The 22,185-nt window shown below is 35.8% G+C and overlaps 1 protein-coding gene across 3 annotated transcripts; it reads left to right on the forward strand.

Annotated features, from left to right (window-relative positions):
* Positions 1-512: 512 nt before the first annotated feature.
* Positions 513-21,664, forward strand: GckIII (Germinal centre kinase III). Of its 3 annotated transcripts, none has more exons than XM_017618352.1 (10): positions 513-794; positions 5,927-6,887; positions 16,694-16,789; positions 16,854-16,982; positions 18,208-18,717; positions 18,939-19,084; positions 19,146-19,791; positions 19,859-20,188; positions 20,269-20,459; positions 20,524-21,664. In XM_017618352.1, exons 2-10 carry the CDS (start codon positions 6,147-6,149, stop codon positions 20,534-20,536), a joined length of 2,802 nt encoding a protein of 933 aa, XP_017473841.1. In that variant the 5' UTR covers positions 513-794; positions 5,927-6,146; the 3' UTR covers positions 20,537-21,664. The 3 variants fall into 3 exon arrangements, with proteins under 3 accessions (XP_017473841.1, XP_017473850.1, XP_017473832.1); XM_017618361.1 differs by lacking the exon at positions 513-794 and adding an exon at positions 1,508-1,691 and having other exon boundaries at positions 5,829-6,887; XM_017618343.1 differs by lacking the exon at positions 513-794 and having other exon boundaries at positions 5,623-6,887.
* The last annotated feature ends 521 nt before the right edge of the window (positions 21,665-22,185 follow it).

A 22,185-nucleotide genomic window follows, 5' to 3' on the forward strand; every position in this document is an offset into this window, starting at 1 on the left:
GTTCAATTTAAATTAACTTATAGGCATATCAAGCACAATAAGCAACAGGGTTGCTAAAATGTTTGGAGATACATATTTTCTATTTTTCACATAATTATTTTTATTGTGGAACCTATCAAAATCCAATCTATGCTACCAACCTACCAAATGGAAATAAACCTACCAGTTTTGGTAGAAGAAGCCCATCTGTGGCAACACTGAGCTGGTGTTAACAACACTTCTGTCGGCTCACTCTCTTTTGGCTTTGTTGTTTTTGTGATGGGGCTTACAGTTGTTACCACTGGTAGCTGGTGGCGGTGCTGCTGCTGCCATTGCGGTGGCTTTTCCTATTGCTGCTTATCGCGTTGTAAACGTATTGTTGGCGGTGCTGCTAACAGTACTACGTACATTAAAATTGTACACAGTGAACATTAGCCAAGAGTGGCGGCAGCAGTACCACCACTACCAATGGCTAACCGACAAACCGGCCGTCCGACCAAGTTAACACTGGATTTTGTCGTACGTTCTCGCAATCAACCGCCATTGCGCCGCCGTCAATGGGTTTCAGTTTATTTTTGTTGGCTCATCGCTTTGGTTGTCTCTCTTGTCTGGCAGCGGCGGGTATCTACAAAACAACGAGAACGACTACAAACTACTACGGCGATCCATCCACTAGAGTGCTCGATCTTGCCTACAACGCGGTGTTACCCTAGCCTGTTGCTTCTTGGCTTAGTTAGTCGCTCTATGCGCTTCGTGTAAACTCAATTGGTTGATCGCGCATTGTGCTCCTGCCGGGTTTTAGAAAATAATTCAAAGTGTTTTGATTACGAATTCTTTTGGCGTTCATATTCTATTTCACATAGATACTTACATCAATACATATATGTGCATGCATACATACATACATATGTATATATATAGTAGTGTTCATTGTATGTACATACTAGTATTATTTTTAAAAATTTATTTTCGCCGTTGATTTTCCATTTGGCCCAACACCTCGCCTCGTTTGGATCGACGGCGATTGTCTAAGCGCAATATTCCCGTTTGTGTTTTTAGACGAAGTAATTTTAAACGCGTGTGTTTAGTTGTATGTGAGTTTGTTGGTGTTGTTGATGTGCCTCAGAGCTCAGTTTAGTTTAGTTATGCTGAGCTCAGCTTTTCTATTGCGTTTTTGTATTTTGTCATTTAACTTTTTTCAGTCAGTACTCGTTCATACGTTCGCTAATGTCTATCGGAGCGGTACGCGCGCGCGCGGTACAAATTACGTTTAGGTATGACTTTGAACAATGCGGTGTTTAGTGTGGTATTTTCTCAAATTTTTTTTTTTTTGGCATTAGTTTACGTTATTTTGTTTTTTTACATATACTGCATTTTTGAAAGCGCCAAGCAAGCCAAGTTTAAAGCGCATTCCGTAGCGTCGAAAGAACGACCCAACAGGCCAACTAAGCAACCAACCAAGCAACTAACCAACCAACAAACAAACAACAAAGTGACCAAAAGTATATACAAATATCCGTGTATATAGTACACATGAACTAACAAACATATGTACATATATATATATATATATTTCAATTAACTCAGCTGGCTGACCAACAAAGCCAATGAATATTACCAAGTATTGTGGACGTTGTTTGCATAAAGTGTGTCGCGCCATCATTTTGCCAAGAACCACCGTACGTGGCGGAATTATACTTTACATACGTCGAGTACAACAGTTACAAGCATTCATACATACCCAGCTTATACAAATATACCCATGCATTACACATGATATGTGTTGTTTTGTTGTAGCAGTGGTGCGCGGTTCTGGCCGTGATTTGGTGGCACTACGGCAATGTACTGCTGACACTGCCATTACCGCTACCGCACCCTAAATTCATACAACTAAGAAACAATGAAAAAACTGCATACGGTCATACGGTACACAATGATTTTAACCTAGACGACTATAAAATGCAAAAAATAATATAAAAAAAGAACATAACATAACGCAAAATAACATAAAACAAAGTAATCTATGCGACTGAAAAACGCAGAAAAAGTTAAATGGTTCTAAACTAGACGAAAAAAAGCAAAAAAAAAATGAAAAAAGGAACCTAAACATACCTAAACAGAGAAATCTATGCGACTAAAAAGTGAAGAAAAATAAATTAAAAACCTAAGGCTGAGAAAAAATTAAAATAAAAAATAAAAACAAATAAAAAATAAATAAAAAATAAAGATATATATAACACATTTCGCTTAAATACGAGTAGATACTCCTTTTTTGGGCTTTGATTTTACTTTTAAATTTGCAAGGGCAGTGCACATAAATAAGTATATCAAAAAACTTAATATTGAGTTATATTGAAATAATATGGGAAGAGCGATGTTTATTCCCTTATGCTTAAAATTCAAATCTTAAGAAAAATCACAAGAAATATTTTTGATTATTTCTGTTATTGGAAAAAGTACTTTAACGTAGCAGAGAATTTTCTTGAAGAAAGAAATATACGTGCATTTGTTTATTGCGAGCTGCAAACCGGTTTTAAAAACTTGATTAAAAAAATATTTTCAATTGAGCGTTCTTTTGATGAATTTTTTGCCTTGAAATTTTGAAATTTATTTTTTTTGTCGCAAATGCCCAGCGAATTCCAGTACTCCTCCACTTGATCTTTCCATCACAGAGGAGGGAAGTATTTGCATACCTCTGCTACCAGCAACGTGATCCGCATTGTAAATATAATTTAAGATCTGGATCATTTGTGTCCATTGGTACGACATGACCAAGCCAGCATAGCCGCTGTATTTGGATCTGCTCGTACAGCTCATGGTTCAATTGTTAATTCACTAGGGTGCAGCTCACGACTTCCAGTCTTAACACTCAGTATTCTCTAGGTAGCAACCGAACACTCTTTTAGACACGAGTTAATGTGACAAGGCAAACATTGAGTTGTGCGCTGGGCTTGGGATCCGCCACGTAAAAACGACTTGACTTGTATTTCTAGCAGAAATAAAAAGGAGCTATAGAGTACTTAGAAGAAGGACAGGCAGAGTTTACCTCTAGACATACATATCTCTACATATGTCTTCTTAAGGCTGCATCACATTCCAGAAGTACATAAATGCAATAGGAGAGAGCTGTAGGAATACCAGATACTTTCGTAAAGTCTGTTTTCGGTAGCCTGATTAGCTCTCTAGCTAAATCTCTTTTAGGTTTAGCTTCCTAAAATGTCTGTCATAGTCCCTATGCCTTCTCCTTATACAGCCTCCTAGGGCCTATCTCTGCATTTTAAAGTATGTTTCCTTAAGGCATGGACGGGTTCTGTTTCTATTGGACAAGTAGATATTGCGTCTTTCGAAAACCATTTCCCTGAACTAAAACAATAATACTGAGTTGTGTTTCACTAGAGTAATCTCTTTCTCAGCCCCTTCCCATACCTTACAATCAGATATTGGCAATTTAAATTAAACACCATATAAAAGTAAATACGTTTATGTTAACACTTATCGGTCTTTTTAATGGCCTTTCCCAAGCAACGTTCATATATGAACCAAAAAATATTTATATAGACTGAGGATGTTTTGAAGTTCGCTAATCGCCCTAAGAGTAGCTTCAAGCAGTCGATGAAAATATTACTTTCCTTGAAGTTTTAGCTCCACGAGGTTTTAGTTATCATTAATATAGGAATGTTAAGAAAATAGAAATTAAGAAATTAAAAAGTAAAAAAAAAAAGAATTTACAAAAAAATATTGAAAGTATCTAATCGTAGAACAAAGTAAAAGAATCATCAAAAATAAACAAAAACCAAAACTATATTCTTTTAAAATTCCATTAAATTATGAAGATTTAATGACAAAGTTTGGTTGTTTATTAAAAAATAAATCATTAATGCCATATATACAAAAAGCTTTTCCAATTCAATGCCTAGTAGGAACTCTACACATTTGTGAATAGAAAAAAAATAGAAAAAATGTTAATTCAAAAATTAACAGTGAAAATTCGAGAACAAAAATTAAAATTTTTCGTATAAAAAATATATGTGACATAAAAAAATGAGCAAACTGTACCAAAATTTTAATTTAAAATCCAAAAAGAGAAAATAAAGTCGCATATAAAAAAGGTTACAAGCAAAAAAAAATACATATGTCCACGAAAATCAAAAATTAAACAAGTTAGAAATTAAAAAATANACAAACAACCGTTATGTGAACAAAGTTATAATACCCTTGTGCACAAGTGCGCTCGGGTATAAAAATTAAATAATGTGCACAAAAATGAAGCAAAATAAAAGCTAAATTAAATATGTAAATGAAACTAAAAATTATTAAAAAACCGAATTTTAATAAAACTAGGGGAAAATTTCAAGCAATGCGAATTCATATAAGGCAGTATCATGGATTCTACAAATACAAAAAGTATATGTATTTTGTTTTTGCTTTTAGTGGGCCATTGTCAAATTTCAGCTATTCTGCCCTGAAGCAAGGAGAGGGAAACAAAATACAAATACTCTCACGTTTCACACACTCGCTTGCAAAATACAAAATTTTAACAGTCACGCACCATTCACAGCTGATAAAACAACATCATCTTATATGAATTCGCCTTGATCTCCAGTTTTGATGTAACATGAAAAAACCCCGAAAAACGTAGACTTAACTTTGAATCGTAGATTTCGAATCTGGACCCGTATCGCGGCATTCGAAAGTGGGTGTAACGAGTGATCTGTATTCTGTTTTTCTAAAACAACTAATTTTCCAAAAATATTTTAATTTTTATGAAAAAAAAAAAAACTTTAACAGGAAATAAATGCAGACTAAAATTGAAAATATCTGTGGAAAATGTCTTTATCTAGAATAACGATACAAAGATCCATAATCTACGACCCAAAATTAAATTTACGTGTCTCTGCGCTTTTTTGTGTCCTTTTGGTGTTCCTACATTGTAACAGAACTTAGAGCCACATAATTAGAATTTAAGTCAAAAATAATGAAATCGGCTGCATTAAATTATTGAAAAAAAGCGATTATTAAAAGTATTCCTCCCGAGAAAATTTAATGCAAAAATGAAATTTTTTAAATAAAAATAGTTGAGTTTTTACTTTCTGCAATTCCTAATATAATAGTGTTCCTACTGTCTTAAGTACATATGACTTTAGGGTGCCTCACCAAAAAAAAAGTCCGTTTTTCCCACCGGATTTATAAAATGTTAAGACTTCTGTCAAAATATTTTGGAAATATATGGATTTACGTGAGCTGGGCCAATTTGAAAATACAGTGACTCAAACAATTCACCACGTGTTGATTTTTTTTTGTAATATTCGTAATGTTTTTCGAACTAATTTTTTAAAATTATTTTTCTATAAAAATATCGTTCAAGCTTTACCCAAAAACATATCAGTCACAGTTTCAAACTTTATATAAAATTTCGGAAAAGTCCACAAATTTTAATCAAAATTTCAACTTTTTAATCTGAATCTTTAGAACATTTTTGAGTAAGCAGTTTTATAGGAATTTTTTGGGAATCTTTGTTCACATGGAATTCGGCATAAGCCCGAATAAATTTTATATTTCCGAGAGAAAAACAATACCGATTTTTTTTTTGGGGTTTGGAGAGTGATGCACCCTAACGTATGTATGTATGCGTTCAGCCAAACAAATTTTTAATCAAGTAAATAAAAACAAGCAAAAAAATCTTAATTAAAATTCCCGCCAGCGGGTTAAATCACTGTGTACGTTCCTTATGTCTGTGCCAATAAATGTACGCGCTCGATACGCGGTGGAACATAGTAATGAGTAAAAAATTGTGTCTAATATTACCAAATATTTTTTACTACGTATTTATGTACATACATACAATGCAGCATATGAAAGATGACACAATAATTAAACCAAAGATAAAAAACAAATATCAATCATTTGTGTACACTGATATGTATAATGTATGTATGTATAAAAATAGTACATTGCTTTCATTGATGTGCCATTGCCACTGGAACGTCGAATCGCACACTTCAGCTGCCCAAAAACAGTACAGGCAATAACATTTGTGCGCGGTGTCGTCATCATAGTCAAACAAGACGGAAAAATAAACATTTAATTCGCGGTAGTAAGATAAATACATACGGCAACATTAAAACCAACAACAACCACAGCAGCAAGTCAAGACAAATACTGTAGGAATGTGGCGCAGCACTCACGTCAACGTTGATATTACAAACAATGCCGGGAGTGGCAATGCTAATTCTGGTGCTGGTGGAGGCGGCATACAACGCAGCGCATCAACACAATTTAATTCGAATCATCATCATCATCACCAGCACCAGCAACAACAACAACCACAACAGCATACACATCAATCACATTACAACGATGGCGCAACACCTGGCAGCGGTGCAACCTCAAAGCAAATGTCCCAATTGCAGCGCGATCGTTTCGCTTCCCCGCAGGCCATACTACAAGATGCCATTGCTGAATCGAAGATAAGTTTACATGTGAATTATCGGCATAACAGCAGCAACAACAGCAACAACAACAACAGTAGCAACAGCAATAGCAACAACAAATTGGATCATCATAGCGGTGTCATATCCGTACAGCCACGCCCGCGTCCCGTCTCCATGTACGAACAGTATCGATCACGCCCATATAGCGCCGTTTTGGATTCTCCACCGCCGCCAGTAACGCCAACAGCAACATCAGCAGCCATGGCGCTTGGACGCAGTGAGAGTTTCTATTTTGGTGAGAGCGCGCAAAATGTGGCAGCAATGCGACAGCAACTGCAATTGCAACAACACAAGTCACATCAACAGCAGCAACACTACACAAAGCATGCGCAGGCGGCAGCGGCGGCGGCGGCGGTGGCAACTAGTGGAAAATCGTCAGCGCGTCGTGCAAATTTGCGGCAAAGCCCCAGCGAATTGGTATGCAAGAAGAGAGAAGCACTTGATGCTTCCCATTTTATGCCACACCATTGATTTCCTATTTTCTATTTTTTTTTTCTTTTCCAATTGCATTTTTGAGCGACTCAAAAGTGTAGAAAATCGAAAACTCGAGTGCTCGTGTTGTTGTGTCGAACACCTGTTTATATGGCTAAGGCGGTGATGGTGGTGCTGGCGGCAAAATACCCGCACATTGCTCTTGTCCATTTCCTCACACGCTTTTGGCAGCTGCATGCGCTCGCCGTTTCGACCACTTAAGTGGTGGCATGTTTTGTGAGAAATATGTAGTTTTCTTTCTGGGCAATATAGCCAATAGCAATAACAGCAACACCACTGTTGGCAGTTGTTGGCACAATTTTTCATGCCATAAGTGTATTGCTGCGGAAGTAATTTTATTTTGCACCGCCGCTCGTTTGTTGGTTCTCCAATATTGGCCAACGCCAAGCACCAATACCTAATACCAATTTGTGCACCAAACTTGTGGTCTTAATAATGGATTTGCTATATTTCTCTTTTGGGCATTCAATTATTTTTACACTTTTATATACATTCAAATGTACGTATGTACATAGGCATACACATTTTTGTTTATCACGCTAGTCTTAACGGTAAAGCTTTGGATAAATAAAGTATGTAGTGATAAATAACTTCAAATTTTCAGTATATTTTATCTATGATAACCGAATGATGTATGAGCCGCTGATAAAACGAAGGGTATTTAAAACTACATATTTAACTATTCAGTAGTTTAATTTCTTTGTTCGATGCAGGCATTCGGGGATATTAACATAACAAGTAATTTTTAGCAAAAAAAAACCGACTTAAAAAAAATATATATATATCTATATATTTTATGATCCAATGATCGGATGTAAACCAAATTAGTATGGGACCACCTCTAAGACACTACCTTTCCGTTGCAAAAAGAAGAATTACATAAAAAAAAAAAAAAAAAAAAAATATTCCGACGAACTGATAACCTCCTCCTTTTTTGGAAGTCGGTTAAAAATATGTGTGCCGCTTTGATCGATAACCTTTTGCCACGTATGTACATATTTAACTGGTAAAACCAAAATTCCGGCGCTGTATAATTTCTAGTAGACGTGAAACTGAAGCAACTGATTTACACAAGCCTCTTTTGAAAAGGCCGAAATAAATTGTAGTTTGTTCGACCAAGATCCCGGACTATGCGTCAAACTACCCATTCACAATCTCTAAATTTTTGCAGTCGCTAAAGATGTGTAAGGTCCAGCATAGCCGTGATGCTTGGCACTGCTTTCCTATTGCTCAATTTGAGTCGTTTGTTTTGATCACAGTGGTCGGAGAGGGCATGTTTTATGCAAAAAAATTTATATTTGATAAGTTAGCCGGAAACAAAGCCATTCTTATTCTTATTTGACAGCTGACAAAATTTTAATTTGACATGAAATTCGTGACCATCGTGTATAAACACCTATAAGTGACATTCAAAAAAAAAAAATTGGCAGTCCATTTGATAGCTGTCGACTCAATTTGATGTAAAATTCTGACTAGCCTGTCCTAAACAGTGGCAATTTAACAAATTTCTTCCTACTTTTTAGGGCAAATGACAGTTGATTTGACAGCTGTCAACTGTCAATAATCTAAGTTTCGTTATAATTTTAATTAAAATTCGTCTTTATTGTGTTTAAAAACCTAATCAGTGTCATTTTTAAAAATACTTTCTTATTTTTTGCGAAATTGACACTAGATTTGACAGCTGCCAAACTATAAATTGTATGGCATATTCGTATTTAGCATGACAAAAATACTATGATCCTAAATTTGTATTAAAATCTAAACAGTCCTTCTAATTTTTCGGCAAAACATGACCTCTCCGACCACAGTGCGCCTGTTCAATCGCATTAGTTGTTGGCTATAGAGAATCGAATCAATCGCTTAACCAGTTTCGAGCAGTTCATTACGAGGTACATATGTATGTACTTAGTTAGACCTTTCGAATCACACCAAACACTTAGTAGATCCTGCCTTTGGCATCAATACGTACTTTGCCATAGTTTGTTAAGATTTCACGGTCTTGGAACACTATCAGTCCAATTCTGAATACTCCCTGGGAGTTTGTTCTTCGGGAATTTGTTTCTCCCGAGAAAGAAATCCTCCAATAATTAACTCCGAGGGAGTAGCATTTCCCAAAAAATTTTAGAGGAGAAAATTCGAACTTCGCAAGAGCTGTTTGACACTTTTTTGACAGCTCAACTCCGCCATTTAATATAAAAAATCCTCAGGGAATTTTTACTCATAATAGGAGGAGAGGGAAAATAGAAAAAACTTCCAGGGAGTTTTTGTTCAGAATCGGTCTGTATATGAACCACTTTTTAATGCCCTTAAAAACCAACTAGTTTGCGAATGATTAGTATCTCTGAGTGATGGTCAGTTTTAACAACGGAACGAAGAAGAGCAACACAATTCGCACAGTAAGGATAACTTATGCATGAATCACCTTAACCACCACAACCTTTTTAAGGAGCCTGCTCTGCAATTTTCCCATTTCGGAAATAAAAAAGTTAAATATGGCAAAAATGGCGCCTGAATTTCTATTTTCAAAGCAAAATTAACTTTTGACTGAGTAAAAAAATCAACTACATACTTTTAAACAAAATATCCCACCCACTAAACACAACGAATTCGCCTCGAACTCGAGACGAGCTCATTCTCTCTGATAGAACTATCGAGACGATACTTCGCGGCGATAGATCGGCGAATTCGAATTCGTAGGAGAGTCGCCTATCGTTAGCGAATCGAGTATTACTGGTTTTTCGAATCATTGGCGATTCGAGAAATTTTTTTTCTTCGAATTGCTGGCGTCTCGAGAATATTTAATTTTTCTAATCGTTGGAGATTCTATATTTTAATTTTTCGAATCGTTGGAGATTCTATAATATTTTTTTTTCGAATCGTTGGCGTCACGAGAATTATTGATTTTTCCATTCAAGATTTCAGCTCGCTGGTAGTTTGAGATTGTAATTTTTTCGACAAAAGTTTTATAAAAAATGTTCGAAATTATGAGTTATTAATCAGTTTATTATAAATGTAAATCCGTATTTAATTTTTAACAACATAAATAAGCACTAATCTTTATTATACTTATTCTTGTAATTCGATTAATTTTTTCTTTAGTCGATCGGCGCTATATTGGTAGAATTTCTTGGATGACTTCATCCACTAAATTTATCTAAATATCTATCTTTGAATGTTAATTGAAATGCAGCTGAAATATTTATTCCATAAACTTAAATAAACAATAGCGTTTAAGAATACAAAAAAAAAATCTTTCGAGAAAACTGATTTACTCGAGCTCGCCTCGAATTCGAAAGTAGCCCAGAAAATATATTCGAGAAATTTATTTTCTCGAGTTCGTCTCGAATTCGATACGATGCCACGCTCGTTTTTGTGTTTATTGGGTAGAGACCCTCCACCTTCTGATATGCTCATCCGACTACTTTCTAGACTTCAGTTTGAATCGAACCCGCGAGATGTTGTGATCTCCTAAATAACAGCGACGTATACGTATGTACATATCTTAAATATAAATTAGTTAATGTTTAATAAACAAAAAGACAGATTAAACGCAGATGCTTTGTACGGATGAGCAAAAGACTTTTTTCTGATAGACCATGGGCCTTATGTCATGCTAATGTTTTGTAACAATCGATCAAGTAATGTCGTCGAGATCTTCGATGTTGGGGTCTTATTACTCCCTTCAGGTACTCATATCATCTGCCCGCAGAGCACGCTTTAAGCAGTGAACAAACCAATTGTGTAGACACAGAAAACTCCACCACCACGTAACACTTAAAGCCATGTGGACTGCGAATGATTTGAGTGTTCGTCAGTCATCGGTAATGTTTCAAAATTAAGCGTTTCCAAGGTTTCATCTCCTTCTGCACTGCAAGAAACGTTATGTATTTTTACATCGTGGCAGCGGTAAATCAGGCTCGATGTAAATAACCTGTAAATTTTAGGAATAAGGTCGTCTGCGTCTCTAGAAACAAAGTAAAAAAAAAGGGGTAAACAATTGTTCGAACGCCACACTTGGCACTGTCAGGCCCTTATGCCCGCGGCATATGCTCAGCAAAAAGTTTCCGCTTTGAGTCTACTGCGGCGGCCATCAAAATAGAAACTTACCGGAGGTTGAGTACAGTCCCTAGAAGCCATAAAAAACCTTTATTGGTGCTGGTTTACGATACTACGACTATAGATAGGCAAGAATTATTTCCTTGCAATAATGCTTTACGAAAGTATTTAATAAGCTCGTGAACCTAGGCAGCTGTTACAGAAAGAAACTATGGGTCGTCTCAGGAAACGTGCTGTATTGACGAAGTAAAGAGATATTGATGTGTAGATAAATTCATAGTAAGTAGGTCAGGGTAACGTGAACCTCAAGATACTGCATGCTCTCCAATTACTAGATTTGATCCAAACAAGGGTCAAAACGACGCACATGGGTAGGCAATACTGGGTTAAAATGTTCCACAAAATAATGCGCCATTAAATTTTACTACAGACCCCTAAAAGATCAGATTAATTGTAAATGTATGGTGTTTTCGTTTCTTTTCGTATTCGATTCAAAAATAAAGGCAAAAGAAAGTCACATTCAATGTCCTTTGAGGACGGGCATAATGAGAGATATGTACAGCGTGATTTTCGTTCGTCGAGAGAGGGCTCTGCTTTTTAATTACCTACCGAGCTAAAAGGAGCACCTGTTGGCCAGAGTTAGTCTTCGCTTTATCTCCAGACTGACATTATTGGTGGTGTTTATGCTGGGTCCTGGGTAAACAAAGTCCTTTACTACTTCAAAGCTATGACTGCCAACAATGACGCGGTGTCGCAATACGCGAAGACTGTTTGTGTGTTGAAAATCAAATGGTTGCTTAAAACAACAATATTCCGAAATACTGCCACCTATCCTTAGAGGATAAAAACAGTCAAAATGTGCCAAATATAAAGGTGCAATTGCAAAGTGCCAAATTGAAAAATTAAGAGCCAGTTGATGTAAATATAGGGCCAAAAATGGCACAGTTTGGGCCAAGTTGGCAGCCCTGGGTGGAAGGGCAACATTTTTTGGAAGAAAAGAAATTACCAGTAGTTTCATACGAGATTTTTCAAATAATTTAGATCTACTGGAGACCGAATTAGGAAAACTTCAATACACTGTAAACAAATTGTGACGTTTAGGGACAAAACGCCAGGTGTTTTTCTATATTATAGAGCTCTGAAATCTGAAAAAAAAAACTATAATAACATGAACGAAAATATAAAAATCACAAAAAAAAACGAAATTTCCTAATAAAAAAAATAAAATAACGATTTTATCGAAAAAATCAGGACCATAATTTCAAGAATAATCAAAAATAATCGTTATTTTTGGATTTTTATTTTTTTAGGTCATTTCTTATCGTTATTTTTAATTTTCATTTTTTTCGGTAATTAAACCGCTATTTTCGGATTTAATTTTTTACAATGTAAAATGTACATTACTAGAGTTCACTCTTTGATGCGAAAATGTGTAGGGCAAATATTAGCGCTTTGTTTTGCACAAAAGCGTGAACGGTGTTAAATAATATTGTCCGTCCGAAATGTTAAATGTCAAATGGCAACAAACAGCTTTTTACGAAAATTAAATGAAAATATACAATGCCGCAACAAAGTGAACAAAGTTAAATTTTATTTTATTGTTATTGTTGTAAAAAACTGTCGAATATCGAAATATTTCCCACTTTCGCTAAAACGCACACAGTTTTGCCTTAAAGACTAAACTCCAGTATTACAAAACATTTAAACGGTTAAAAATGAACGAAAAAAATAAAAATCACAAAATTCCTGCTAAGAAAAAATAAAAATCAAAAAATTACGATCCAAAAATAAAAATCTTTATATTGAACGGTTATTTTCAGTCCTTGCTTAAGTTAATATAAATGTTATACTTTAACAAAGAGCTCTTGCAAATATCTTCATTTTTTAATAGTTTTTTTCCCCTTTGTAGTTTTTTTTTTATTTTTATTTGTATACCAACGACACTTTTGCGAACAAAGGATCCAACTCCAAAAGAATATTCCTTCCTGTTGAATTTTCTTATATTGAAACTCACGCAACAATGAGTATTTGTTATGTATGCACATATGTATGCGTATTTACGTACATATTTTTGTTTGCATACGCTAAAGAGCCAAATCGGACAGTGCGTTGTATGTACGCGTACGTGCTTTGTAAAGAAATTATGAATTTCGAGCTGATGATCACCACCAACACACCATATTGCCAATGCCAAAAACACAAATCACTGTCAAGTGCGATTGTTTTCACCTGGTATAACCAAAAGCACCAGCGCAAAAATTCATAAACGCATTTTTCTGTCATTACGCATTAAGCGAAAATTCCCAATTAGGTAGAAGTTAAACTTTTTCGAGCGTTTAAGAACACCTTTTCGATAACTTCCATATATTTGATTTCTGTTGCAGCAATTCTTTATCACTTTGTTTTCGACCAAAAGTAAATTAATAAAAATAGTTAATTAGTAAACACCAACGAAGCACAAACAATAGAGTGATCTCATACATATAACAAAAGTGTGATCATTTGGCGCTGTGGAAAGATTCACGTTTTGTGTACGCGATAATTAGTCGCCCCCATAATACATAAAACTTGGTTGTCACCCTAAATGCGCGCGCGTTGGAAATGCCTAGGCAATAAAAGTGTTCTCTCTGTACTTTATTAATGTTATCTATACGCCATTGTATGAATGTAAACATGTCAATAATGAAATGTTGTAAATGCGCGTAATTTCATGTTAGTCATTACCTCATATATAGATTTTAGTATACATACTCGTTGTAGCAGCGATTCTTTTGGGGCAGGTGCTTTACTATGCCGACTAATTCCGCAGCTGGCATGGCAAAAGTCGAGGCCGTTATTGATAAGACTTTGTTTCGTCTGGGTTGTGCTGCAGATCGACTGCCTACATAACTGGCCTGGCTACCTAGCAGGCTCAAGCATTTATCGTCTTACTTATATTGTGATAAAATACCAATGACATAAGCGGAAGCTAGTAAGTAAAATGCGTTGAAACATTTTTTACATGCTCATATCGTTGATGTCATGACAAAATACATTAAATGAAAAAACCAAATTTTGCAAAAAAATAAAAAATTATATCAAAATCTAAACTAAAAATTAAAAAAGACGTGAGTAATTATGAAGTTACTAGCTTTTGGCTGCACCGTACTCTGTTATACCGACTTAATTCAAAATTTAAATTTTGTTGGAAAACGCCATCAAAGTTTGATCAATTCGTACAGTTAGTATACCAAAAGACAGATGGAAAGACACATATCTTTCCCATTTTTGGGAAGCTTAGTCATCTGTTAGGCTAAACATATTCTTCTCTTCACTTATTAACTGTATTATCAAATCTCTAAAAACGTAAATTTTGGCATACATCTCTATATTATTAAACGTGCGATATGCATTTAATTCAACTTGTTGAGTTTGAGTTTGAATTTGCTAACAGGTGGCAACCCCCTTCAAATATTTTCGAAATAAAGCTTTCTTAAAACCCACGTTTGATTCCCATATTGAAATACTTTTTTTACCTGTTAATTAAAATGGTTTTGAATTTATAAACAGCTGGCAACCCTCTTAAAAATATTTTCGAAGTGGAGCATGCTTAAATTATTCTCGTTTGACACCCGTATAAAAATATATCATTAAAGTTTTTAATTAAATTGATTTTGAATTTCTAAACAGGTGACAATAATACCCTTTAAAAATATTTTCGATCCTTTCCCTTGATACCCAAAAACAATTTTTTCATTAGCTTGTTAATTAACTTTGTTTTTGAATTTCCTATTCGAGATAAAGCTTACTTCAACCTCTCTTCTGTAATACCCTTATAGAAATTGTATTTAATTTACTTTTTTACCTTGTTCATTTCTGAACAGGTGGCAATCCCCTGCAAAAATAAATTTGAAATAACGCTTTCTTAAACCTCTTATTTAAATTTTTTTAACAAGTGGCAACCGTCTTCAAAAGTATTTTCAAAATAAATCGATTTTAAACCTCGTTCGTTTGACATCCACAGTGTTGTAATATTTATTTTACTTATTTGTTGATTGATTTTAACCATGATACAAATGGAAATTCGTACATCGCCATATTTGAAAAAAAAAAACCAACCAACTTTTTCTTTGATACAAAAGACCGCTAAATATGTTGTCCACCGCAAAAACTAGTTATTATTAAACTCGTTTATTCTAAAGCCAATCACCGAAAATGATTTGGATGTGCTTTGCAAACGTTAGCCCCAGTAAGGCTTTCATTTCGGTGCTTCATAATATGAAAGATAATATGGTTATGGACGATAGGAGGTACTCCCGATTGAACTGGCACCCAGAGTTTGGAAGTAAGTAGTTAGAGGGCAGCCCAATGCTTTAATTGCAGCTTGTCTGTTACCGCAGACATGTAAACTCATTCCCCTCCACCTCGCCCCACTCACTGTTATACCGGCCTTTAAGGCTTCCCTACGTGTGAAGAAACAAAGTGACAGTAAGTGCAGCAGTGCATCCAGAGCAGCGCCACGTGTTGTAGAAAAAAAGCTTCCGTACGGCACACTTTGAAGTTTTGCAAGCAGACTTCCAACGCTCTTGATTGAGAATCTGCTCCACCATACCTGTTTACATTGCCAAAATGCTGCCAATTCTTTAGAGGTTTTGTGTTCCACGTTAGATTTCCTCGATAGTTTTGTATACAGAATTACTTCTAGATACTTCACTTCGGGAGAATTCAGAATTTTGGCTCCTTTTTATAACAATACGTCTTTTTTGGACTATTAAAAAAAAAGAGGTTTGATATGTAAGTATATTTATTTTGTTTAAAATAAAATGAAAACAAGTTTTTTAATAAATAAATGTTTCAAAACTGGATTTTATTTTATTTCTTCATCTCTGCACATCGATATTATTCAAAGCATCTTTTAAACGCTTGAGAAAAACGTTCAAATTTGATTATCGAACACATCGACTTGCAATTTTTTTATGCAAATTTTACTCTTTTATTAGATCCCAAATATTTAAAGAAAATCTCCCCTCTCAAACAATTTCAATGTGGCAAAGCTATGCTTAATGTTTACATCTGGAGAAATGTCAAAAATGTGATTTATAATCAAAAAATAGTAGTAATGAAACTACCTTCTTTTTTGTATCATGATTTTAACCAAAGCTGGTGTTACTTTGCTCCCCAATGCAATTTAAATTAACGAAGAAGTGCATTCGTTATCGAATGCCGTGATCTCAAAATCAAACATCGATTCGAGTTGCGTTCAAAATCGCGATGGTGCGATTCGGGTCCTGAGCGTTAGGAATATTGGTTTAATGGTACGAAGCCAAGAGGAGTCATAAAGCGCAAAGCAAAGCAAATAGCACACTAGCCCTCATCGTACCAACTTCTTTATGGAATCTACATAATTTTTCCTCACCACACCTTTTCGTCTTGTCTTAAAAAAAAAAAAAAATACCCTCATCTCACGAACGGCGGCCATTAGTGATTTTTATCACACATCGGAGAGCTTTTCGAGGTTAGACTTTTGCTTCCACTCAAGTTCATGGCGATGAACGCAACTTTTGCCCTCAGTAAAAAATCCAGTCTATAAATACTGATCTCATACTAAACGAGATGATAGTTTTTCCGAGTCTTGAGAAATCCTTATTAAAATAACTTTTAAACAATTTTTTTTTATCTTAATTATATTTTTGCAGAAAGTCGATCCTGAGCTAATTTTCACGAAGCAAGAAAGAATCGGTAAAGGTTCCTTCGGCGAAGTATTCAAAGGCATCGACAATCGATCGCAGCAGGTTTGTACGCAGCATTTTCATTCAACTTTACTTTTAACTTAACAAATTTTCAACGATTTTTTAGGTCGTGGCTATAAAAATAATTGATTTAGAAGAAGCGGAAGATGAGATCGAAGATATACAACAGGAAATTATGGTACTGTCACAATGTGACTCGCCATTCGTTACAAAATACTACGGATCGTATCTAAAGGTAAGTGAATGTGAGCGAAATTCGAACAAGATTTCGAAAAAAAATACAGAAAAAAATCCTTTGTGAAATTGTAAAGTGAATTGAAAAACTCGAAAACATGAAATTTGAATACTAACTGGTATTTATGTAGGTACCTGTACGGGTTTCTCCGGAAGAGTAGATAGGTGATTGAAATAAGATCTGATTATCGGGGTTAATCTCAAACAAGTTAGCGGCAAATATGGTATCGCTATGGCAAGCCACGTCGGCAACTACTTATTTCCGAATAGCTCCACTGGAGTCGCTTTTTGGTATCTAATGGCTACAAACTGGCATTGTAATACTCAGAAAAGAACGCATTTTTCGTCTCGATTTTCTTCCAATCATCTAAAGATCTTCTGAAGAACATTGCCTGGGTTTTAAGGATGTGCTGAACCAAGTATCGAAAGAATATGTACTTAGTTCATTTATCAATGCCCACCACAAATCACTGTGCGGAACTTTAAAACTGGCGTTTACAAGATCGATATAACAATTTTGGTGTTAAAAACAACGCGTTAATTTCAAACTCTACTACTCCACAATTCATTTCATGATCAACCAATATTGAGCAGCCTTGAAAATGCTAAATACAACCATCCCTAACCTAAAAATAAGGACATAATATTGTACTTTTCCAAAAATAATAATAATAGATTGGCGCTTACACAAATGTTAGTGTTTGGCCGAGCTTCTTCTCCGATTTGTGGCCTACAGTTTTACGCCGACTCCGACCGGCGATTGCATTTTTGATGCTGTTTTTCAAGACAGAAATACACTAGGAGGGTTTGCCATTGCCTGCCGAGGGGCGACCACTGTTTAAAAAAAAAACAACTTTTTTCTATATTTTTTTTTTGCAATGTTGCTTTGACCAGGGCTTGAACCCAGGCATTGCGGAGCGGAAGCGCGCTCTGCTAACCACTACACCACAGCAGCCACCTAATTTTGCAAGCGAATCATAAAATTAGTTGAATTAAACAGCTTCCACTAAATTATTTTGCTTATTTATGAGCTGCAACCTGTTTGAAAAGAACCCAATATCTCCCTTCGCCGAAATATTTTAGGCATAACCAAATCAAATTATTTGCTTGAAAATAGGAAAAATCAGCCTTATTTATATTTATTCAAATCAATGTACTATCTGTGTTATAATATTGATTAATTAAGTCTTTAAAAAAAACATTGAATCTTAATTTTCCTTCACCAGGGAACAAAGCTATGGATAATAATGGAATATTTAGGTGGCGGTTCGGCCCTGGATCTTATGAAAGCTGGTTCTTTCGAGGAAATGCACATAGCAATTATATTGCGTGAAGTATTGAAGGGTCTGGACTATCTACATTCGGAGCGTAAACTGCATCGAGACATCAAAGCGGCCAATGTATTACTAAGCGAAATGGGTGATGTGAAGTTAGCAGATTTCGGTGTGGCCGGACAGTTAACAAATACAACGTCGAAGCGTAATACATTCGTAGGTACGCCATTTTGGATGGCACCCGAAGTGATAAAACAGTCCATGTACGATTCAAAAGCGGACATTTGGTCGCTGGGCATCACAGCCATTGAGTTGGCAAAGGGTGAACCACCCAATTCGGAGCTGCATCCAATGAGGGTATTGTTTTTGATACCGAAAAATAATCCTCCGCAATTAACAGGAAATTATACGAAATCTTTTAAAGATTTTGTGGAAGCGTGCCTTAATAAGGATCCTGAAAATGTGAGTTGAATGAATGTTATATTAATGTGCTTCGTATAGACGTGATAAACAAAAAAATCACAAAATATAATGTAATGTAAAATATTTTTCAAATGCATTTTGAAGGTTTAGTAAAAAATTTGAGATTTCCGAGCTTAACGCATTGCTTTTCAGTTTAAAAAAGTAGCCATATAGATTTTTGAAAATCATTCAAATTAATGTATTTTCTTCGGTTTTTATAGAGACCGACAGCCAAGGAACTATTAAAATATCCTTTTATCAAGAAAGCCAAGAAGAACTCGTACCTTATCGACTTAATCGATCGCTACAAAAAATGGAAACTCCAGAAGGGCGACGAAAGTGAAACGGAATCAGAAAATTCAGATTCGTAAATATGATTAATGTCCATTTACAGCTTGCAGATTAGTGAATGTAATTTATTTTCGCAGTGATGAATCGAAGCCTGGTGGCAATAATGACGAACCTTGGATTATGACCGTTAAAGGACTCAGTATCAATAATGCAGCACGCGCGGAATCGGTTGCTAACAGCAGCAGCTTTAAAGATATGGAACACCTAAAAATGCCACAGAAATTATCACAAAGCAGTGGAGCAACGCCGATTGCAATTAATGCAATCAACAAACACTATCCGGGTAGCGGTGCAACTACGGTGGCGTCATCACCCTCATCCACATCGCTACAGCAACAGCATCAGCAACTGCACGATAATATGGCGGGTAGTCCGCCAGGTATGCCATCTGCTCTATCAGCTACAACATCTTCGTCCGCAGCTTCGCCACGTGATAGTAACTTAAATCATTACAAACACACAGCGGCAGCGGCTGGTATTATACGCTCGTCCAGCTCTAATATAGCGCATCAACCGCTTAGTCCAACACAGAAACAAACATCTGGCAGCCAAGAACTACTCTCATCCTCGAGTGGTAACAATTCGCCAAATGCTGCGGAAGGTATGAAGAAGATCAGCAATAGCAGCAGCAGCAATGCGGTCTTCCAGGAGTCGTCGAAATCGAACCTAAGGCAGAGCCGTTCCGCCTCGCTCGACGAAGAGCACGATCAGCGGCGTTCATCGGTAGGTGCAAAGTTGTGCAAATCGTTGTAACACTTAATATATATATACAACGAATTATTTCTTCTAGCTCATTGAGCATGCCAAAAGCGAAGACCAACTGCGAGAGGAAGATGCGCGCGCGCAGCGGCGTAGTATGCATGCGTCCGGCGCGTCATCTAACTCAACGCCAATGCTTAGCTCGAGTAGTGGCAATTACAATGGCAATGCAGCGTTGTCGAATAGCACGCATGGCGAGCGCTCCTCGTATGGTGTTACTTTAGAGCAGTCCGCAGCGTCTGCCTCGGCTACATCGGTGGCGTCCAGTAATTCCAATCATAAAATGGGCGGCGGCGGCAACCGTGTGATGCAAACGAATAGCGCATGTCTGAACAATTTCCTCTTTCCAGTTCTGACGGATGTAAGTGCGCAGCGGAGCACGCTTGAGTGATTTTATTTATTTATATTTTTTATTTTATATCTGTAAATGGAATTTTGCAGATTCAACGAAAGTATGCCAATTCAAGCAAAAATTCAAACGTAACGGACATTGGCGACTTGAAGTCAGTACTTGAATTAGCTGAGCGTAGCAGTCCAGGCGTCAGTGATTTGTTCCTCAAAGAAATAATTCACAAATTAGTTCCAGGCTATTCAGAGACGCGTATCAACAACATTATGGACAGGGCTATCAGGTGTGTATTGTGTGTATTGGAAATGTCTTGGAACACACAACTAATAAAATGTTTTTAATTGCAGAAATAAGAAGTAAAAACGAACACAATGGTACATGGACTGATTTTAAACAAAGCAGCAACATTGAAATATCAACAGTTATGATATTTAAATAATATAAACACATACTATCAACCAGATTGGAGATTGGCACATGTGCATATAGGTACATACATAGCAGATATTTAATATATTGCGACAAGTGCGCAATTAATCAATAACTCTTGATAAGTAACTCCATACCTACATAAATAATTTAAATTATATTTAAAAGAAATTAAAAAACAAACACTACCAGCAGTGTACCAGCAATATTGTTTGTTATGATAGTGTAATATTTATTGGATTCCAAATAAATCGTTGTCACGCTGAATGTGCCGCGACGAGCTGTTAGATTCTCGTTTGAAGATTAATTAATTGTAGATAATTTGATGAAATCAACTATTACATACGTTGGTACGTACATAAATTAGTGTGAAAAAAAAAAACAAAATACATATTAAAATTAAATTCTTGCAAACAACAAACAAATAAACGACTTATTCGTGTATAATTTAGCTAAAGCAAATCTAAGCGCCGACCTATTTGCCTTTAAAATGAAGCAGAAGGAGCACATGCGGCGCGCCGTGGAAGTACGATTGTTTGAATCTTTCCACATACCTTTCAAATTTCAGTTTATTATTAATATGTAGTTAAAAATTAAATTTATCGAAAAATTTACGCGCAAGCGTATTTAGTGTGTATTTTTGTTTTGTTTTTGTATTTGATTCGCACATAATATTAGTTTTAATTGTAAAAGATAAAACAGGTTAAAGTAAAAGTATATGAAAAAGAATGGCGAAAATAAGTAATAAATAAAAGCAGTTTATGCAAATATGTTAAACTATATGGTAATAAAAAAAAAAAAAGGAAACTAACAAGAATGCATACATACCTACATACAATATTAATACTAAAATATAGATAAAATAAAACAAATAATGTTTAGCAATAACACCTACAAACACACAAACACACACACACACACACACACACACATACATAACGATCCGGAATTCAGAACAAAACAGAAGTAAACAATATAGGAAACTAAACAGTAAACAACAGCAAGTGAAACTCTAATGAAGTAATACAAATAAATTATCGGACAATATTATAAAGACTATGAATTTTGTATTTCTCATATTTCATTTTAGTTTTAACCTGGGGGGCTACTCTGTAATGCGATGCGAAAGAGAAATGCGATGCGATAGGCAAATACATCGTAAGTAATACGCTGTGGCGATAGCCTGTCGCATCGCATTTCGCTTTTGCATCGCATTACAGAGTAGCTCCCCTGGTAACGGACCATATCCAAAATTAGCGGATTAGCGTCAGAAATAGACGGCAGAAAGTAAAGAAAAAATGTTGTATCAGTTTTCAAGGCATCCTCACCATACCAAGTAAGTGTTTATAACGAGGTAATTATAGATTGGAAGTGTTCGTCGATCCAAAAAGTGTTGGATCGCCGCAACAATAGCGCTTGAGTCATTCCGGTACGCGGAATCGGCTGTCGCCGTGGGAAGATCATATTGCATTCTGCGCTGGGTAAAGCCCAGCGTCGCGTGTACATGGGTTGCTCAAACTACTAAAAAAATTTCATCTCTTATTTTCAAAGTCCAGATGGCCATGCGGAAGGTAAAAGCC

This window comes from Rhagoletis zephyria, unplaced genomic scaffold (genome assembly GCF_001687245.7).
Source record: "Rhagoletis zephyria isolate East Lansing unplaced genomic scaffold, Rhagoletis_zephyria_1.1 Rzeph_scaffold_00033, whole genome shotgun sequence".
Taxonomy (NCBI): Eukaryota; Metazoa; Arthropoda; class Insecta; order Diptera; family Tephritidae; genus Rhagoletis; species Rhagoletis zephyria.

Coding starts and splice junctions, on each gene's coding strand:
- GckIII (XM_017618352.1), top strand. CDS start 6,147: ATGTGGCGCAGCACTCACGTCAACGTTGATATTACAAACAATGCCGGG. Junction 18,718..18,938: donor TTAATAAGGATCCTGAAAAT/GTGAGTTGAATG, acceptor CGGTTTTTATAG/AGACCGACAGCCAAGGAACT. Junction 19,792..19,858: donor ACGATCAGCGGCGTTCATCG/GTAGGTGCAAAG, acceptor TATTTCTTCTAG/CTCATTGAGCATGCCAAAAG.